The sequence below is a fragment of the Mus caroli genome, chromosome 18 (assembly GCF_900094665.2).
Source record: "Mus caroli chromosome 18, CAROLI_EIJ_v1.1, whole genome shotgun sequence".
Classification (NCBI taxonomy): Eukaryota; Metazoa; Chordata; class Mammalia; order Rodentia; family Muridae; genus Mus; species Mus caroli.
In genome coordinates this window covers 21561263-21577999 of record NC_034587.1, presented here as the reverse complement: position 1 = coordinate 21577999, position 16737 = coordinate 21561263, and the positions used below count along the sequence as shown (strand labels likewise).

The 16737-nt window shown below is 45.6% G+C and overlaps 1 protein-coding gene across 1 annotated transcript in view; it reads left to right on the top strand.

Annotated features, from left to right (window-relative positions):
* The window catches only part of Slc39a6 (solute carrier family 39 member 6), a 24880-nt gene extending 10424 nt beyond the window's left edge, over positions 1-14456 (top strand). The window contains exons 6-10 of the mRNA XM_021151057.2: positions 4373-4478; positions 8747-9124; positions 10394-10474; positions 12032-12222; positions 13267-14456. Of these exons, the coding sequence (XP_021006716.1) occupies positions 4373-4478; positions 8747-9124; positions 10394-10474; positions 12032-12222; positions 13267-13419 (909 nt within the window). The 3' untranslated portion in view covers positions 13420-14456. The remainder of the gene's footprint in view (positions 1-4372; positions 4479-8746; positions 9125-10393; positions 10475-12031; positions 12223-13266) is intronic.
* The last annotated feature ends 2281 nt before the right edge of the window (positions 14457-16737 follow it).

Genomic DNA, 16737 nt, shown 5'->3' with positions numbered 1-16737 from the left:
GCCTGAGCATCAGGCTCAGGGTGGGAACAGGCACATGTGTGAACACAGGTGCCTGAGCATCAGGCTCACGGTGGGAACAGGCACATGTGTGAACATAGGTGCCGCATCAATCCTGTGATTGTTCACCCTTAGGGATCTTGCACTCAGAAAAATGTCTTGTGTTAAACTGGGCAGGGTGACACACACCGGAAAATCCCATGCTTAGGACTTGGAGGAAGGAGTGCCATGAGTTTAAAGCCAGCTTGAACTACATAATGAGTCTCATGGCAGTCTGAACAATATAGGGAGACTCTTGTTTCAGAAAAAAAAAAAAAAATTTAAAAATTACTCATTACAAATGTGAACCCTCTGTTTAATGGCCCTGTGATGAGAGGAAAGTAAGTAAAAATAACTTGCCCCTGAGCTGGGCATGATGTCACATGCCTGTGCTCTTAGCACCTGGAAGATGCAGGCGTAAAGATTAAGATCTTAGGGTCATCATCTGCATAGCAAGTTTGAAGCCAGCCTGGGCTATGTGGGTCTCAAGGGGCAACACAAAGAATACCTTCTTCTTGCTTTTTCTTTTAATTTTTAAAATATTTAGTTTATTTTATTCTAGTATGTGTATGAATGCTTTGCCTGCATATATGTGTATATACCATGTGTGTGCTTGATGCCAGTGGAAATCAGAAGAAGGCATCAGATTCCCCCTGGTCTAGAGTTACAGGTGGCTGTGAGCTACCATATAGATGCTGGGAGTGGAACCCAGGTTCTCTACAAGGGTAAAATGCTTTTAACCACCGAGCCAACTCTCCAGCTCAGCCACTTTATTTTAATGTCCAAAATCAGGTTCCATGTGGCTGTTTTCATTGCTATACTAAGACTGGTTTGAAGATATCCTTTTTATACATATATATCCTTTAGAATTATTCTTAGCTTTAAAAAATAAGCTCACGGGGCTAGAGAGCATATAACGAGTATATGCTGTCTTAAAGAAGACTCAGGTTTGTTTTCCAGCATCCGTGTGGGGCAGCTTCCAGCCCCTTGTAACTACAGCTCCAGGGAATCTTACACCCTCTTCTGGTGTGTGCAGGCACCTGTACTCATGTACACATACCTGCACACATACATATAACTAGAGAAAGTAAAAATAAGAATATTTTAAAATTTGTTCATTTTTTATGTAGGGAATACTTGAAATTTGGTTTGTGAGGCTTTGGTTAATTTTTACTGTGCTTATTTATTTGTTTATTTACTTTTTTTTTTTTTTTGAGGCAGAATTTCTTTGTGTAGCCCCTGGCTATCTACTCTCTCTGTAGACCAGGCTGTCCTTGAACTCAAGAGATTTGCCTGCTTCTGCCTCCTGAGTGCTAAGAATAAAGGCGTGTTTTACCACTGCATGACTGTGGGTTTTTTGTTGTTTTTTTTTTTCCAAATGTCCAAAACCATAGTTTGTTAATATCTTTATTTCAGTTAGTTTCAGTTTTGTAATTATGTTTATGTGGAGGAGTCACGTGAATGCCAGGACACACACAGAGGAAAGAGGACAGCTTGCTGTAGCCATACACCACACAGGTCCCAGGGAGACAAGGCAGGTCCTCAGGCTTGGCAGAAAGTGTCTTTCCCACTGTGCTTTCTCAACAACCCTAGTTTTAAGTTTTTACCTAAATCTTACCTAACCGTCCTTTAACCTGGTACTCTATGCCTTGAGATTCTAAACAGCAGGCCGTTATGTGAAATATAGCAGTTTATTTTCTAACTATAGGTCTCTAGTGAACTATGAACCGTGTGTGGTGCCAGGATCGTTAAGTGCAGCAGTAATGTGATCTGCATACTGCTGTGCATTGCCACAGGGAAGCTGAGTATCTCTATTTTAAGACACCCAGTAGAGTGTAACAGAAGCATTGAAGATCCAGGGCGTCTGTGTCCGGTGCAGTCCCTCTGTCCATGTTGTATCTGGCACATAGCAGGTGATGATAAATGCTTATGGAACAGAGGAAACATGAGACACATGGACCAGCAGAAACTACTCCAGATAGCCTTCACCAAGCTTTGGAAACATTAGCTGTTCTGTTCCCAGGTTAGGTTTCAATGTTGGGTTTATTTTTTTAAGAGCATTCAGGTCTTCATATTACATCTTAATTTCTTTTCTCCCTCACAAAGATAAATAAAGTTAAAAAAAAAAAGTTGAGTATATACCATGGCTGCCAGAAGCTGGTGAGTCCTTATCATAAGAGGGACTTTCCTTGAGCAGGTGTAGTGGCAGTGTGGAGCCTGCATTCCAGTGTGGGTTACTGCTCATGCGCAGTCTGTGTATTTAGACCTTTACAGCAGCTCCCAGGGCACATTAAATATGTCCACAGTCTTTCTGTCCCCCGCCCCCTTCACACAACCATTTTTGATGCTGTTGTAGTCCAGGCCTAGTTAGCTTCCTCTCCCAGTAAAACAGTCACCTCCTAACCAGCCTGTTCACAGCATTCCATTCTTCCCTCTGCTCTGTTTACACAGAGCAGGCAGCGCTCTACAGCTCTGCTCAGAGTCCTCCAGTGACCTCCCATTGCCTTCTAGACAGAGAGCACTCCCAGCATGTTCTGTGTTACCTGGCTTCCTTTAGCTGCAGCTTCCACTCTTCTAACCCACCACCCCACCGTGGAGAGAGGCCTCTCGGGCTATCAGGAGTTCCTTTTAGCTCCAGAAGAGAGCTGGATCTTTGCTATTGAGGGCCCTCCCTCATACTTAAAAAACTCCCTAGATCCTGCCTCTCCATCCTTCACTCCAGAGTCCGGCTCACCCTTTCATTTCGGTTTTACTGCTGCATTTTTAAAGAGCCCATCCTGAAAGTCCACTAGGTCCTATGTTTTATACTCTAATAGCACCCTGTGGTTTTCTTTCATATAGTGTATCAATGATTACAAGCAGAGAATTGTATAAGCTTTATCCGTAGTGAGGCTCCAGCCCTCTGAGTAACAGCTGCACGGTAGCGGCAGTAGTGACTAGGTGTGTCTTGCTCATGTAAATAAATGTAATGCAAATAATATAGTATGTGATCATTTCTATAATTAGAATATTATCTTCCACATAAGTAGATAATGCTCAGGCTCATTTGTTCTGAGGGACCTCTGCAACATAAATGTTGCTCAGACTCACACAGGGAGCCTAGCCCTTGGAGTGGTCACAAAACTCAGTAATAGTCAGTTCCTGAGGCCCACACCCAACCCCAGGACACAGGGTGAGATAAACAGAGTGCTGTGCAGCCTTAGCTACTGATGGAAACCCTATCTCAAAGCCGGGGTGGAACCAGGGCAGTGGTGGTGCAGGCCTTTAATCCCAGCACTTGGGAGGCAGAGGCAGGTGGATTTCTGAGTTCGAGGCCAGCCTGGTCTACAGAGTGAGTTCCAGGACAGCCAGGGCTACACAGAGAAACCCTGTCTCAAAAAAACAAAAAAAAAAACAACAAAAAAAAAAGGCTGTGGTGGGGTGGGGAGGTAGGGGAGAAAGAAAGGAAAGAAGGGAGGAAATTCTGATAGAATGCTCGTAGTAGACTGCTTGCCTAACATGCATGAATACCTGAGTTCTCTCCTGGTCACCACACAAAAATGTACAAGAAAGGAAAATGGTTTTTAAGAAAGATAAGATTTTTTTAAACTGATAATTTCAAGGCTAAATAATAAATAGTTCAAAGTTAAGCATGAGGAGTGGAGAGATGGCCCAGTGGCGAAGGGCACTTGTTGCTCCTGCAGAGGACTGGGGCTCAAGTTTCAGAACCCATGTCAGGTAGCTCCAGTGCCCTTACCTGGCCCTCTGGGCATACAGACAGACAGACACATAAATGAAAACTAAACCTTTTTAAAAATGTTGGTGTTTTACTAGGGATAAGTACTTGAGTCTGCATAACAAAAATGTATGAAAAATGTGTCTAAGAAGTGGCCCAGAGGTAAGCAAGCCTGAAGGAGATGGCTGTAACTGGCCCTCAGTGCGTAACAGGTTTTTGTGGGTTTCAACATATGGATGAGTCACCCTAGGATCTAATTAAAGTCCGCATTCTGCAGCATTGCCAGGACTCCTGTGTTTCTAACCCTTACCACGTGAGTCCATACCACAGTAGCTGGAGCAAGGCTACACAGGAAGGTAACTGTGGTTAATCTGACTTGGGGTGCCAAACAAAGAAGTAGAGGCACTGTCCCTGGATGGCTTTTATTTCAGTAGAGGTTGCCTTTTCTGTGTCTTTTGCTTACCTGGTTTTTGATTGGTTGTGGTGCTCAGGCTTGGGACCCAAGGTCCCACCTATGTTAGGCAAGTGCTCTAGCTCTGAACCACAGACCCAGCTGTATTGAAAGCTGTCCACAGAAGCAAATCAACTATTTCAAAAAGCTGTTTTTGCTGGCTGTTTCAGAATCAAAAAAAACCTGAAAGTGATGAGGATGTGGAGAGCAAGAAGCAGCTGTCCAAATACGACTCTCAGCTTTCCTCAAATGAAGAGAAGGTGGACCCAGGGGAACGTAAGTCTCTCTCAAGACTCAGACTGGATGACACTGGGATACAGGCACCAGGGACCATTTGGGAGAGACGGGGCTATGACCTTTCATTTGTTTCCTAAAGTATCTCATTTTAAAAATTCTCTCTTGAGTGCTCAGATGAGGATCTGTAGTGTGTGCTGGGAGCCTCCTGAGAGGCAGGATCGAGTGTCTAAGGAGTGGCTTATCCCAGAAGGCAGTTCTCTGCAGGTGTTGGCTGTGAGCAAAGAATATGGGTCAATATGTCTAAGGCCTTCCTGCACACCTCTCATTGAGTCATGGGAACTACCACAGGAAATCACTGCTGGAGGGTTCCTGTGTAATTATCTGTGATGAATTCTTTCCCTGGGGAAATAGAAACAGTTGCTTGCTCTCTCCACCTGCCCAGGACAAGGCATCAGTGACAAACCTAAATATTGCTTTCACCAGAGCCTAACTTGGAGAATCAATGAGCTTCTAATAGTAGCACGGGCAGCCCCAAGGCAGCCATACCACCCACAAGTCTCAACCAGTATAGACGATGAACTCCCCATAGCTGCATAGATGGAGTCTCCCTTCTGTTCACCTTCTACCCTCCACTTACCCCACCAGGTACAGATCTTAATGCTAGAGCCAGTTAGGGCAGAGTAACATACCTGGCTGGCTGGCATATCAGGTGAGAGGTCACCACACTCTGGTGCCTCCTGCTGTGAGGGACTGTCAGCTATCAAGGGGCCCAATCTTGAGGGTCTTAGCTTAAAGCCACAGTGTGTGTTCCTGGAGCTATGCCTCCAGGACCTTGGCATGAACCTAGGGACTCTGCTCTCACTTCCTTCTGAGTGAGGTCATGTGAGACCAAGGTGAGTGTTGCTTTGTATCACCTTGACTTCTGGGAAAATCTTAATGGTACTTCCTTCCCGAAGTCACACACAGACAAGCAAACTTCCTCTTAGCTGACGAAAGAGACTTGTGTTTCTTTGCTTTCTACTCACTGAGGGTCACAGTTTTAAGAATAGATTTAGAATTTTTCACAAATTCATACTCTATCATTAGAGTCAACTTAAACTTGTTGAAGGTGTCCGCATATCCCCAGGGCCTGTGAGACAGGTGCTTCAGCCAGGCCTGGGGTCACAGGCCTATAATCCAAGCATTGGGATCTCTAGACAGGAGGATTGGGAATGTGAGGCCTGGGCTATATAGCAAAACTATAAAACAAATAACCCAGAATACCTAGCACAGGATAGGAGCTCAACAAATAGCTACTGCCTAAGGACAAGAGCCTGCTGCTTGTCAGTAAGTTCCCCCTGCATTTTCTAATATGGTATGTACTGGCTGGCTGTGTGTGTGTCAACTTGACACAAGTTAGAGTTATCACAGAGAAAGGAGCCTCCCTTGAGGAAATGCCTCCATGAGATCCAGCTGTAAGGCATTTTCTCAATTAGTGATGGGGGTGGGGAGGGTCGGCATTGTGGGTGGTGCCATCCCAGGGCTGGTAGTCTTGGGTTCTATAAGAAAGCAAGCTGAGCAAGCCAGGGGAAGCAATCCAGTGAGCAGCACCCCTCCATGGCCTCTGCATTCCCTTCTGCCTTCAAGTTCCTGCCCTGTGTGAGTTCCTGTCCTGACTTCCTTAAACAGCAATGTGGAAGCTGAATAAACCTTTCTTCCCCAATTGCTTCTTGGTCATGATGTTTTGTCCAGAAATACAAACCCTGACTAAGGCATGCTGCTTTTCTCTAAATAGCAAATAAAACATGTTGACTCTTCTTTCTGTAACTGGTCATTCTTCAGCATTCTGAATGGTCTTGAGTGACATTTGTAAGGATAGGACCAGCAGGTCAGGGATGCTCCCCAGAAAACTGGTAACAGTGTACAGGACAAAGGGCAGCCTTACTGTTCCAGTCTCCTTTTCTTTGTCCATGAAGACAATCCATATGGACCGTGGACAGGAGCCACAAGCCCAGCCAGTAAATGTTTCTTAGTGATGATGATGATAAAGTAATTAAGATTATTTTGCTGTTACTGTTTTCCTTCAATTTAGTCATCTGATGAACAGGAAGTCAGCTGATAGGGCTACACTTTTTTTGTTTGTTGTTTATTTTCTGTGACAGGGTTTCTCTGTATAGACCTAGCTGTCCTGGAACTTGCTCTGTAGACCAGACTGGCCTCCAATTCACAGAGATCCACCTGCCTCTGCCTCTCAAGTGCTGAGATTAAAGACTGTGCTACCACAGCACACCATGATTTTTTTTTTTAATGAGAAGAAAAACTCATCTTTTCAAATACAAGGAGGTAAAAGATCTTAAGGGAAGATCAGAAGGGCAGTTGTGGAAGACTAATATTCCAAATTCTTTCATTCAAAGGATGCAGTTCAATTGGTAGCTCTTGCCTAGCGTGCATTGATGCCTGGCTTCCATTCTCAGCACCACGTAAAAACAGGCTTTATGTAAGTCTGTAATCACAGCACTTGAGAAGTGCTGATGCCGGGCAGTGGTGACGCATGCCTTTAATCCCAGCACTTGGGAGGCAGAGGCAGGCGGATTTTTGAGTTTGAGGCCAGCCTGGTCTACAGAGTGAGTTCCAGGATCAGCCAGGGCTACACAGAGAAACCCTGTCTCGAAAAACGGAAAAAAAAAAAAAAAAAGAAAGAAAAAGAAAAAAAGAGAGAGAGAAGTGGTGACATCAGGAGTTTTAAAGACATCCTCTGCTACATAACAATCCAAAGGCTACCTGGGCTATGTGGACCTTGTCTCACAAAACCAAAATCAAAATAAGCTCTGAGCCTGGGTGTTGGTGGCACCAGATGGACCCTTGTCTTCCCAAGCTTGGGCCACTCCTGTACTGAGCCTTCTGGTCTTCTCTTCCAAGAGCTGGGCCCGCCCTGTGAATGTGCTGCTCAGAGGAATGGCTTTGTCGAGACTAAAAATGTTAATGCTCCCAGCTTTAAAATCATACAGGAGCAAAGGGGAGCTTTCAACTGTGTTTACCACACACATCCCTTCCTGGTGAACCAGAAGGACTGTGTGGAAGTCACTGTCACAGCTCCCAGGAAAGTCACTTAGGCACTGCAGATAATTCTAGAACATGGAATTCTGTGTTTTATGTACTGACTGCAGAATTTGGATTTATCAAGATGAGATCCCCTCATCTCTCACTTTTTACTTTATGACAATTACAAGTCTGACTGGCTGACAAGTAAGAACAGAGAATAGCATGTATGACATTGACTGAGTTTCAAATGGACTGTGGATAATTATGATAGAACTTGGTTTTTTCAGTTCCAATTTGTGGAAGTCCTGTACTATCACTGTTACTAGTGATCACAACAGTTTTAGAGATATGTGATTGGACAGAAATGTCAGAGAAAGTGAATAAATAAACAACAACTACAACAAAACCCACTAGTTTTTTACCACTTTGAGAACAGTCATATTCTAATGATTTTTAAACCAACATGTATTACAATTCTGAAATTTTTCCTGTAATTAAAAAAATGAGTCATTAATTGGCTGGAGAGCGAGCTCAGTGGTTAAGAGCACTGGCTGCTCTTCCAGAAGATCCGGGTTCAATTCTCAGCACTCACATGGCAGCTTACAACTGTCTGTGACTCCTGTTCCAGGGGCTCTGACACCCTCGCACAGACAAACATGCAGGCTAAACAACAGTGCACGAAAATAAATGAATAAGTCCTTAAAAAAAAGAGTCATTAATAAACTAAGTGGGACAAAAGAGAGGGACTAAGAGGAAATAGGATCAGTGAGCCAGATGCTCAGTGCAGACGGGTGCTGGGTGTCAAGCCTGCTTACCCGAATTCAGTCGGTGCTCCCCTCATGGCAGGGAAGACAACCCCAAGCAGTTGTCTCCTGACCTCCACACACGTGCTGTTGCCACATGCCAATCCTGCGCACACCAAATAAATACGTGTAATTAAAAATTAAACTTAAAAATAAACCCTTTAATCTTATAAGATAGGATCTCGCTATCACTGTGTTGCCAGGACTGGTCTTGGAGTTCTGAGCTCACGTAACCCTCCCTCGGCTTCTTCGGTGCTACAGTTATGTACTTGAAACCCATTCCTAAAACATGTGATATATTTCACATTTGAAGAACTCACTAGAGCCTGTTGCCATTCCTCATCAACACTGCTCAATCCTGCAGGCCTGAGAGCTACAGGGCCCTAAGGTGATTGACTGGTCAGCAGTGGGAACATCTGAGCTGTGTTCAGGAACACCAACAGATGTTCATTTGGTCTCAGTGTTCTCTGTATTTATTCCTAGGACCTGAAAGCTATCTTCGAGCGGACTCCCAAGAGCCCTCCCCCTTTGATTCCCAGCAGCCGACGATGCTGGAAGAGGAAGAGGTCATGATAGCCCATGCACACCCACAAGAAGTCTACAATGAATATGTGCCCAGGGGCTGCAAGAACAAGTGCCATTCACACTTCCACGATACGCTGGGCCAGTCCGACGACCTCATCCACCACCATCACGACTACCATCACATTCTGCACCACCACCACCACCAGAACCACCACCCCCACAGCCACAGCCAGCGCTACTCTCGAGAGGAGCTGAAGGACGCTGGCATTGCCACGTTGGCCTGGATGGTGATCATGGGCGACGGGCTGCACAATTTCAGTGACGGCCTTGCTATTGGTATGCTGCCGCATAGCTGCCCCTTGCTGTTAGCCTGGAAATGTTACGTTAAATGTTCTCTCAAATTTAACAAAAAATAGGCGCCAAAATGATCAAAATACTTTTTTTGTCTGCTTTCTAGTAATGAAGTGCTCAGGAAATGTGGGCTACAGATCAGCCTCAGATCTGCGCCCCATCTGTTGCCTAGGTTGTACTTTAGGCTGGGGCTCTCGCTCCGTGAGTGGTAGAGCACTTACATGGTGTCTGTAAGCCCAGGGTGGGAGCCCTTGCATCAAACACACAAAGGTTGTTCTTCATCCAGGAGTTCTTAAGATCAGGGTTTAAACAGGAGTGGTAGTTCTTGCCTAGCATGCATGAGTGCCTGGGTTCCAGACCCCTAACGTGAAAGCACTTTCCCTGCCGGAGGGCAGAGAGGCAGTGCTGCGTTTCAGCCAGGCCCACTGGGCCCACTGCTTAGGCTGATGGGAGGAATGCCCCATGCACGGCTGGTAGATGATTGGTCAGCAGACTTAGCTTTTTGAATGGGAGGGGCTCTGTCTTGCTGCTCACATAAAAGGGTGTGTGTCCACAAGTCTGGTGGCATCGTGAATTCCCCTGAGGCCAGTGAAGTACTTCCGACTGCAGAGGGCTTTCAGCTAGTGGGATTTACATTCTCAGCTCAGGGTTCTGTATGGTAGCGGTCCCTTCTCAGATTTGTAGATGTAGGCTCATTGCTAGTCAACTGAACCTTTCCCTCCCTGTCGAGTATGCCTGTGCTTCCTAGGGGCATCTAGGCCCAGTGAGATGGGCTCTGAGATTCCTTAAACAGAAGATAGGGTTGAGGCCCGTGGGACAGCTCAGGGGGTAAAATCCCTTGCCACCAAACCAGCCTGTCTGAGTTCAGTCCCTAAAATCCACGTGGGAAAAAGAGCACGCCAGCTCCCACAGGCTGTCCTCTGACCTCACAAGTGCCATGGTCACACACAAGTAAAATAAGTATTTATTTTTATTTCTCTATTTTTTGGTACAGAGTCTCTTTCTGTTGCTCTGGCTCACTTGGAGGGGTCTATATAGGCCAGGCTGACCTAGAATTCGCAAAGTTACCCCTGCCTCTTCTTCCTGGGTACTATAACTAAATGCACAACCATGCCCAAAGTAAGAAGGTGAAGGCTGAGCTAGGAAGATGGTGTTTACACACAATGTAATGTCCTTGTTTTCCCGTCGTTTCTGTGTAGTGTGTACTGTGCTTTCGGGGCCTCAGACTCACCCTTGCTGACTTCGTTTACACAGGTGCTGCCTTCACCGAGGGTTTGTCCAGTGGGCTAAGCACCTCTGTCGCTGTGTTCTGTCATGAACTGCCTCATGAACTAGGTAAGAGAAGCATGTGGGCAGCTTCTGCTGTGGGACTGAACCTTGCTGCTGTCGCTGGTGCCTGAGGAGCACTCCAGTAGGCTGCTTCATAGCCAAGGCCTGCCTTCCCGGCGTCTGCTCGCCAAACTGCCCTTCTTTCTCGCTGGACACAAATTTGTTTCCAGCCAGAATTCTGACCCTACGAGTGCATAATACCTGTGTGGGTCCAGCTACACCTGGGTCCCTTCTGTAGTCGTCCTTTCTGTGTTGGCACACTGGGGACGTGAGTGGCTGGGCTCCTACAAGTGCACGTGCATGACCATCATCCCACCACTTGGGTGGCAAAGCAGAAGGATCAGGAGTTGACAGTCATCCTCATCCACATAGTTTGAGGCTAGCCTGGGCTAAGTGAGACCCTGCTTCCCAACCCCCAACTCCCAATTCCCAAACCCAAAGAAACCAGAACTACAGCATACATGGGAATACGTCTTAAATTACACAGGAAGTTAGGAAGGAGGCTGTAGCTTGTGTAGTCGTGGCTCCATAGGAGTGCACTTGCCCAGACTGCGTGACAACCTCGATTTAGCTCCAGCACCACCTAAAAGACAGCAGTGGGTCAACACTCAGTAGGTAAGAGCACTTGCTGTGCCAGCCCAAGGACCTGAGTTCAAATCCCAGCGTTCTGTGTTCCCGGAGCCCCAGTGTTTTGGAGGATGGAGACAGGAAGGTGAGTGGGCTTACTGACTGCCAGGCTAGCTCAGGGTTCAGGAAGGGACTGCCTCGGAGGGTAGAGTGGAAAATGACAGCAGGAAGTCTTGGAGCTGAAGGAAAGGGGTTGGTGAGTGGCACTTCTCACTTTACTACAATGTGAAACCTTCCTCCATCATTTGGATCCCAGTTCCTGTTTCTTCTCATGGGCACATGTTCATTCACAAACACTTGGACAGCTTCACTTTTGGTCCTTGGCATGCATCCTGCCATTCAGAAGGCCTCCCCTCTACCTGGCGCATGCTCTGTAAGCCCGTGTTTCCCTTGCTCCCCATTCTCAGTCCTTCCTGCCCCGTGAGGCTCTTAACATTTCCATCTCCATGACTCAGTGGCTCTTAGGTGTTGCCTTTGTCACTTGCGACCATTCCTTCAAGTCCACACCACCCCTCCCTCCATCGCCAGGTGTTTTATTGTTGTTTCTGCGTTAGTGTTTCTGAGATTGGGTCTCATGTAGCTCAGGCAAGCCTTAAGCTCACTGTGTAGTTAGGACAACTGAACTGTTGCCCTTGCCTGCAGCTGCAGTGTCAACCCCTTCTAGACAGTGCAGGAGTGCAGCAGGGCACGTGCCCTCCCTCACTCACCATCACTGACACCAGGAAGCCTGCAGACACTGCTGCATGGGATTATCAAGTCTTTGAGACTGCTGGAGCCTGCGAATGCTGCTCTAGCCCTGGATAGTGTCTTTCTTTTTATTCCCCTGGAAAAAGATCAAACTTTTTTTCTATATCTGAAAAATCTTTTAGATGTGTGTCAAAATTATCTTCAGTGACCCTGCCCTCATTTTTCTTGTTTGTTTGTTTTCTGATAAAGGTGACTTTGCTGTTTTGCTAAAGGCTGGCATGACCGTCAAGCAGGCTGTGCTCTATAATGCTCTGTCAGCCATGTTGGCCTATCTTGGAATGGCAACAGGGATATTCATCGGGCATTATGCAGAAAATGTTTCTATGTGGATATTTGCACTCACTGCCGGCTTGTTCATGTATGTCGCTCTGGTTGACATGGTAAGTTTCCAAGAAGTCAGAGGGCATTGACTTGTATGGTAAAAAGCCATTGCAGGTTCTGGGGAATGGCTTGGCTGTTAAGAGCACATCCTCCTCTCGCAGAGGATCAGGGTTTGGTTCCTAGCACACATCCTGTGACTCAGCCCCATGCAGCTCCATCACCAGGATCTGACCCCCTCTGTAGGCAATGCACAAGCACAAACCCACATTCACATAAATACAATTCATCTTTTTTTTTTCTTTTTCTTTTTGAGACAGGGTTTCTCTGTGTAGCCCTGGCTGTCCTGGAACTCACTTTGTAGACCAGGCTGGACTTGAACTCAGAAACCTGCCTGCCTCTGCCTCCCAAGTGCTGGGATTAAAGGCGTGCACCACCACACCCGGCTCTAATCTTTTTTTTTTTTTTTAATTAAAAAAAATCATTGCAAAAATGGTGTTAATTCCAGTGGTGAGACAGGATTGTGGGTCCAGAAGGATGGTAGTTAAGACTGTAGGAACCCTCTGAGCTCATTGTCTTTTGTTGATTTCTGTTTATACAGCTTTCTCCTACCCAAGAGTTACCAGGAAACACGTGAAAACTCCTCCATTTGTAGAATGAGGCCCTGCATTGTCTATAAACTCACAGTAAGCCCAGCCCAGGCCACGTGTTGTCAGCAGGCCATACTTAAAAGGCCCTTTTGACAAAGTAAAATTCCCTTGTCCACTTAACACTCCTAAAGCAGGCCTCTTGTGCACTTCCATTCTGTGCGGTGTGAGAGCAGCCTCTGCATCAGAAGTGAACCTCAGACCTGAAGGTAGTACCTCAGTACCTGAAGCAAGGAAGCCAGCATCACCTTTCACTGAACAGTGGGTGAATGTTTACCTGCTTGGAACCATAGTCGTCATTGTCCTAGTCAGCTGCTAATGCTCAGGGCCCAGTGCCCTACCAGAGTCAGTGTGCATGTAGTCAGTCAAGTCCTGGGACAAAGACCCAAGCCACACTGTCCTTCAGACTCTCTGGTTTCTCTGTTCTGAAAGCTAAACTGTTGCTTCTGCCTCTTTCAGGTGCCTGAGATGTTGCACAATGATGCTAGTGATCACGGATGCAGCCGTTGGGGATATTTCTTCCTGCAGAATGCTGGGATACTTCTCGGCTTTGGAATTATGTTACTCATTTCCATATTTGAGCATAAAATTGTGTTTCGTATAAATTTCTAATCAAGTTCTAAACCCTAGAGCAGCTTAAAGAAGTACTGTTGTTTGTAGTTCCAGTAGATGGTAGAAATACGTTCATATGCTGTGATACACAGCATTTAAAACTAGTGAGTTTTGCAATTTTTCTATCAAATTTTGCCATTTGTTATGCTTATAAAGTCAGTTCCATTGGGTAACATAAAGGTACGTTTTAATATTTAAGTTATTCTGTTTTGGAAATGTAAATGCTATGTGCGATCCACCAGTATTACCCCGCTGTATGTTCTGGCATGCCGTGTTGTGTCTATTTTAGAGAAAGTGTCTTTAATGCTCTCCTGTATAGCTTTAGCATTAGTTCCCTGCTGGAGTTGGGCCCTTGCTAGTGGTGAGAAAGAATGGGCACAAAACCCGAGACACCAACAGTTCACACTGAGTGTAGTCAGGAAATAGGAGGAAAAGAGAACAGGAGGATTGAGGAGGTATATATTGCTTTGAAAAATCACAAGGTTGGTTGTAACGTTGAGAGGGGGAAATTCTAGATGTGTTTTAAAGGGGCATGTTTAGTTCCGAGTACGTGGACATCTGTCAAATTGTTATGTTCCTGTGAAACAAGTGAACACTCTGATACACTTCATCTGCTTGTACATCTGTATGATAGACAAATCTAAATATGTTAATCCAAGCAATGTGTCACTTGGCTGAGAAATGAGGAGTTTAAATCTGTGTGTGGAGATGGGCCAAATGAGTAACTAGTGTGTGTCACCAGAAGACTTGGTTTTCACCATGGTCAGTTATGCCTGAAGTTATGTGAACATTCTAGTTGTCTAGGCTTCCAAGTGGCAAGTATTAAAACTTTAGCCCATGAGAGGAGGGTAAGACCTGTTCTGAAAATATTTTGACTTCTTGGATTCAAAAAGCACTTAGCTCTCTTTCTCTCTCAGTGCTTTAAAATGTCATTGTGAACAACTGTCCTTTAATGTATGACACTGTAGATACATTGGGGCTGTCTGTAGCACTGTCTGGATGTTTCTTTCTTAAAAAATTAAAGTGTCAACTCAGTGTCAGGCCTTGTTCTCTTTCTTCTTACAGTCTTAGCCACTGTCAAGCATGCAGCTGAGGAGTGCTGAGTCTGTTTACACTGTCTTCAGAACCTTTTATCTTGCAAGATGAAAACTAGACCCATTAACAACTTCCAGCCTGAGATAGTGGAACATGCCATTAATCTCAGCACTTGGGAGAGGCAGAGGCAGGTAGATCCCTGTAAATACAAGGCTAGCCTGAACTACATAGTGAGACCCTGCCTCAATACAAAACTGCTCCCCTCCTCCTCCTCCCACCCTGATAATTTCATTTCTATAAGGTTGAGATCCCTGAGGTCTGGAGAGTCGGAGCTGTGGGTACAGCCCTTACTATAGCACATTAGGAGGAATTCACAGCCCCAGCACCCATATAAAAAGTCAAGCATGGTAGTGTACTCTTGTGTAACCCCAGCAGTGCAAGGGCCAGAGACAGCAAGATCATTGGGGTTTGCTGGCCACTAGCCTAGCCAAAAGAAATCCATAAGAGACTAATACAGGCCTCCACACGCACATGGGTGTGCATATTTACATACATGTGTGCAAACATGCCAAAAATTACATGTCTAGTAGTTGTGATTTGAATGGGGGATGTCCCCTGTACACTCATATTTGAACACATGGTGATGTGTTTGCATGGCTGGTGGTGCCTCTGGGGAGGTTGTGAAGGAAGTGGGGAACCCAAAGTAAACCTTGAGTTTCTCTGCTGGTTTGCTCTCTGCTTGCTTCCTGAGTGCAGATGCAGTGTGACTGACACAGTGTGACACCAAGCCTCCAGTTTCTGTCACCAAACCTTCCCTGTATCTTAGCATGCCCCCCCCCCCCAGGCCTCCATGATAGATTCCATCCCTATGGCACTCAGCCAAAATCCATCCTTCCTCCATTAAGTTGATTTTTTTTTTCAGGGTTATTTTATCACAACAGAAAAGTAAAGATACTGTTTTTTTATGTAATAATCTAGATTAAAATATACCAGCCAGTTCACCTATATATTACTTAATGTATAGCCTTACTCAGTTTCTGAATTCTTGATTTCAAAGGACATTTTAGAGAACCGTGATCCATAGTTTGACCCCAGCTTTCTCTGACTTTGGAGGGGAAGGGAGATGGGTGCACCTGAGCATGTATGTGGTTACGCATCCAGGTGTGTGCACATACATGTGGGGGCCAGGAGGTCACCTTGGGTGGCTTCCAAAGTCATTCACCATATTGTTTGAGAGAGGTTCTCTCACTGAACCGGGAACTCTTGGCTTCAGCAAGACTAGCTGGCCACAGAGCTCCAGGGCTCTGCTGCTCCACCCTGCCAGCTCTGAGACTCCGGTGAGCATCACTGCATCTGGCTTCTTCCATGGCTGCTGGGGATCCCAGCTCAGGCCCTCATGCTTGTGTGGTCTGCACTTCACCTACTGAGCCGTCCCCCAACCCCAGCTGTTCCTAACTAACAAACAAACAAAAAAAGAAACAGTGCCTAAAGATGGACAAGTGTTCAAAGTATTATTAGCTACATTCTAAATAGAATCAGAACAAGTGAGCAATTCCCCCACCTCCTACTATTGGCAGACTGTGAAACCATTATTTCTTTTCCCTAATGCAGAGGATTATGGGTAACAGAATTACTTGTTAGAGAGCCTGCTGGAAAGAGAAAAGCGTCTGCTTGGCTGACTGACCGCTCTGCTCCCAAGAGCCACAGACCTGCTATGCTGCTCCTACTCTGGCTGTGCAAGGTGAAGGGCTACTTGTTCTAACTGGAAATGTCCCTTGTCCTGAGACTTATCAGGTGACAGTGTGTGAGCCTGGCCCATGGAAACAACAGGACCCCTGTGCAGTTCCCATTCCAGTTTGAACATGTCAGCATGGACGGTACATTGAAGCAGTTAGTTCTTGTGTTTCTGTGTAAAGCAGAAAGGAAAACCAGGAACTGTAAACCAGACAAAGTCGATGTTGAGGTGACTAAGTGAGGCCACTGAAGGAAGTGACCCTCCCTTTTCTCCAGGACAGTTTAACAGTATGCTTTCCTCCATGGTACTTGCTTAGCCGATTCCAAAAGATTTAATATGTTATATTTTCATTTTTGTTCACTTTCAAGCTAATAGGATAGGGGAATACTATACTTATATAAATCCAGCAAGTTAGATGAGATGGAACAAGTTTATAAAAAACAAATAAATACCCCTCAACAGAGGAATGGATACAGAAAATGTGGTACATTTACACAATGGAGTACTACTCAGCTATTAAAAGGAATGAATTTATGAAATTCCTAGGC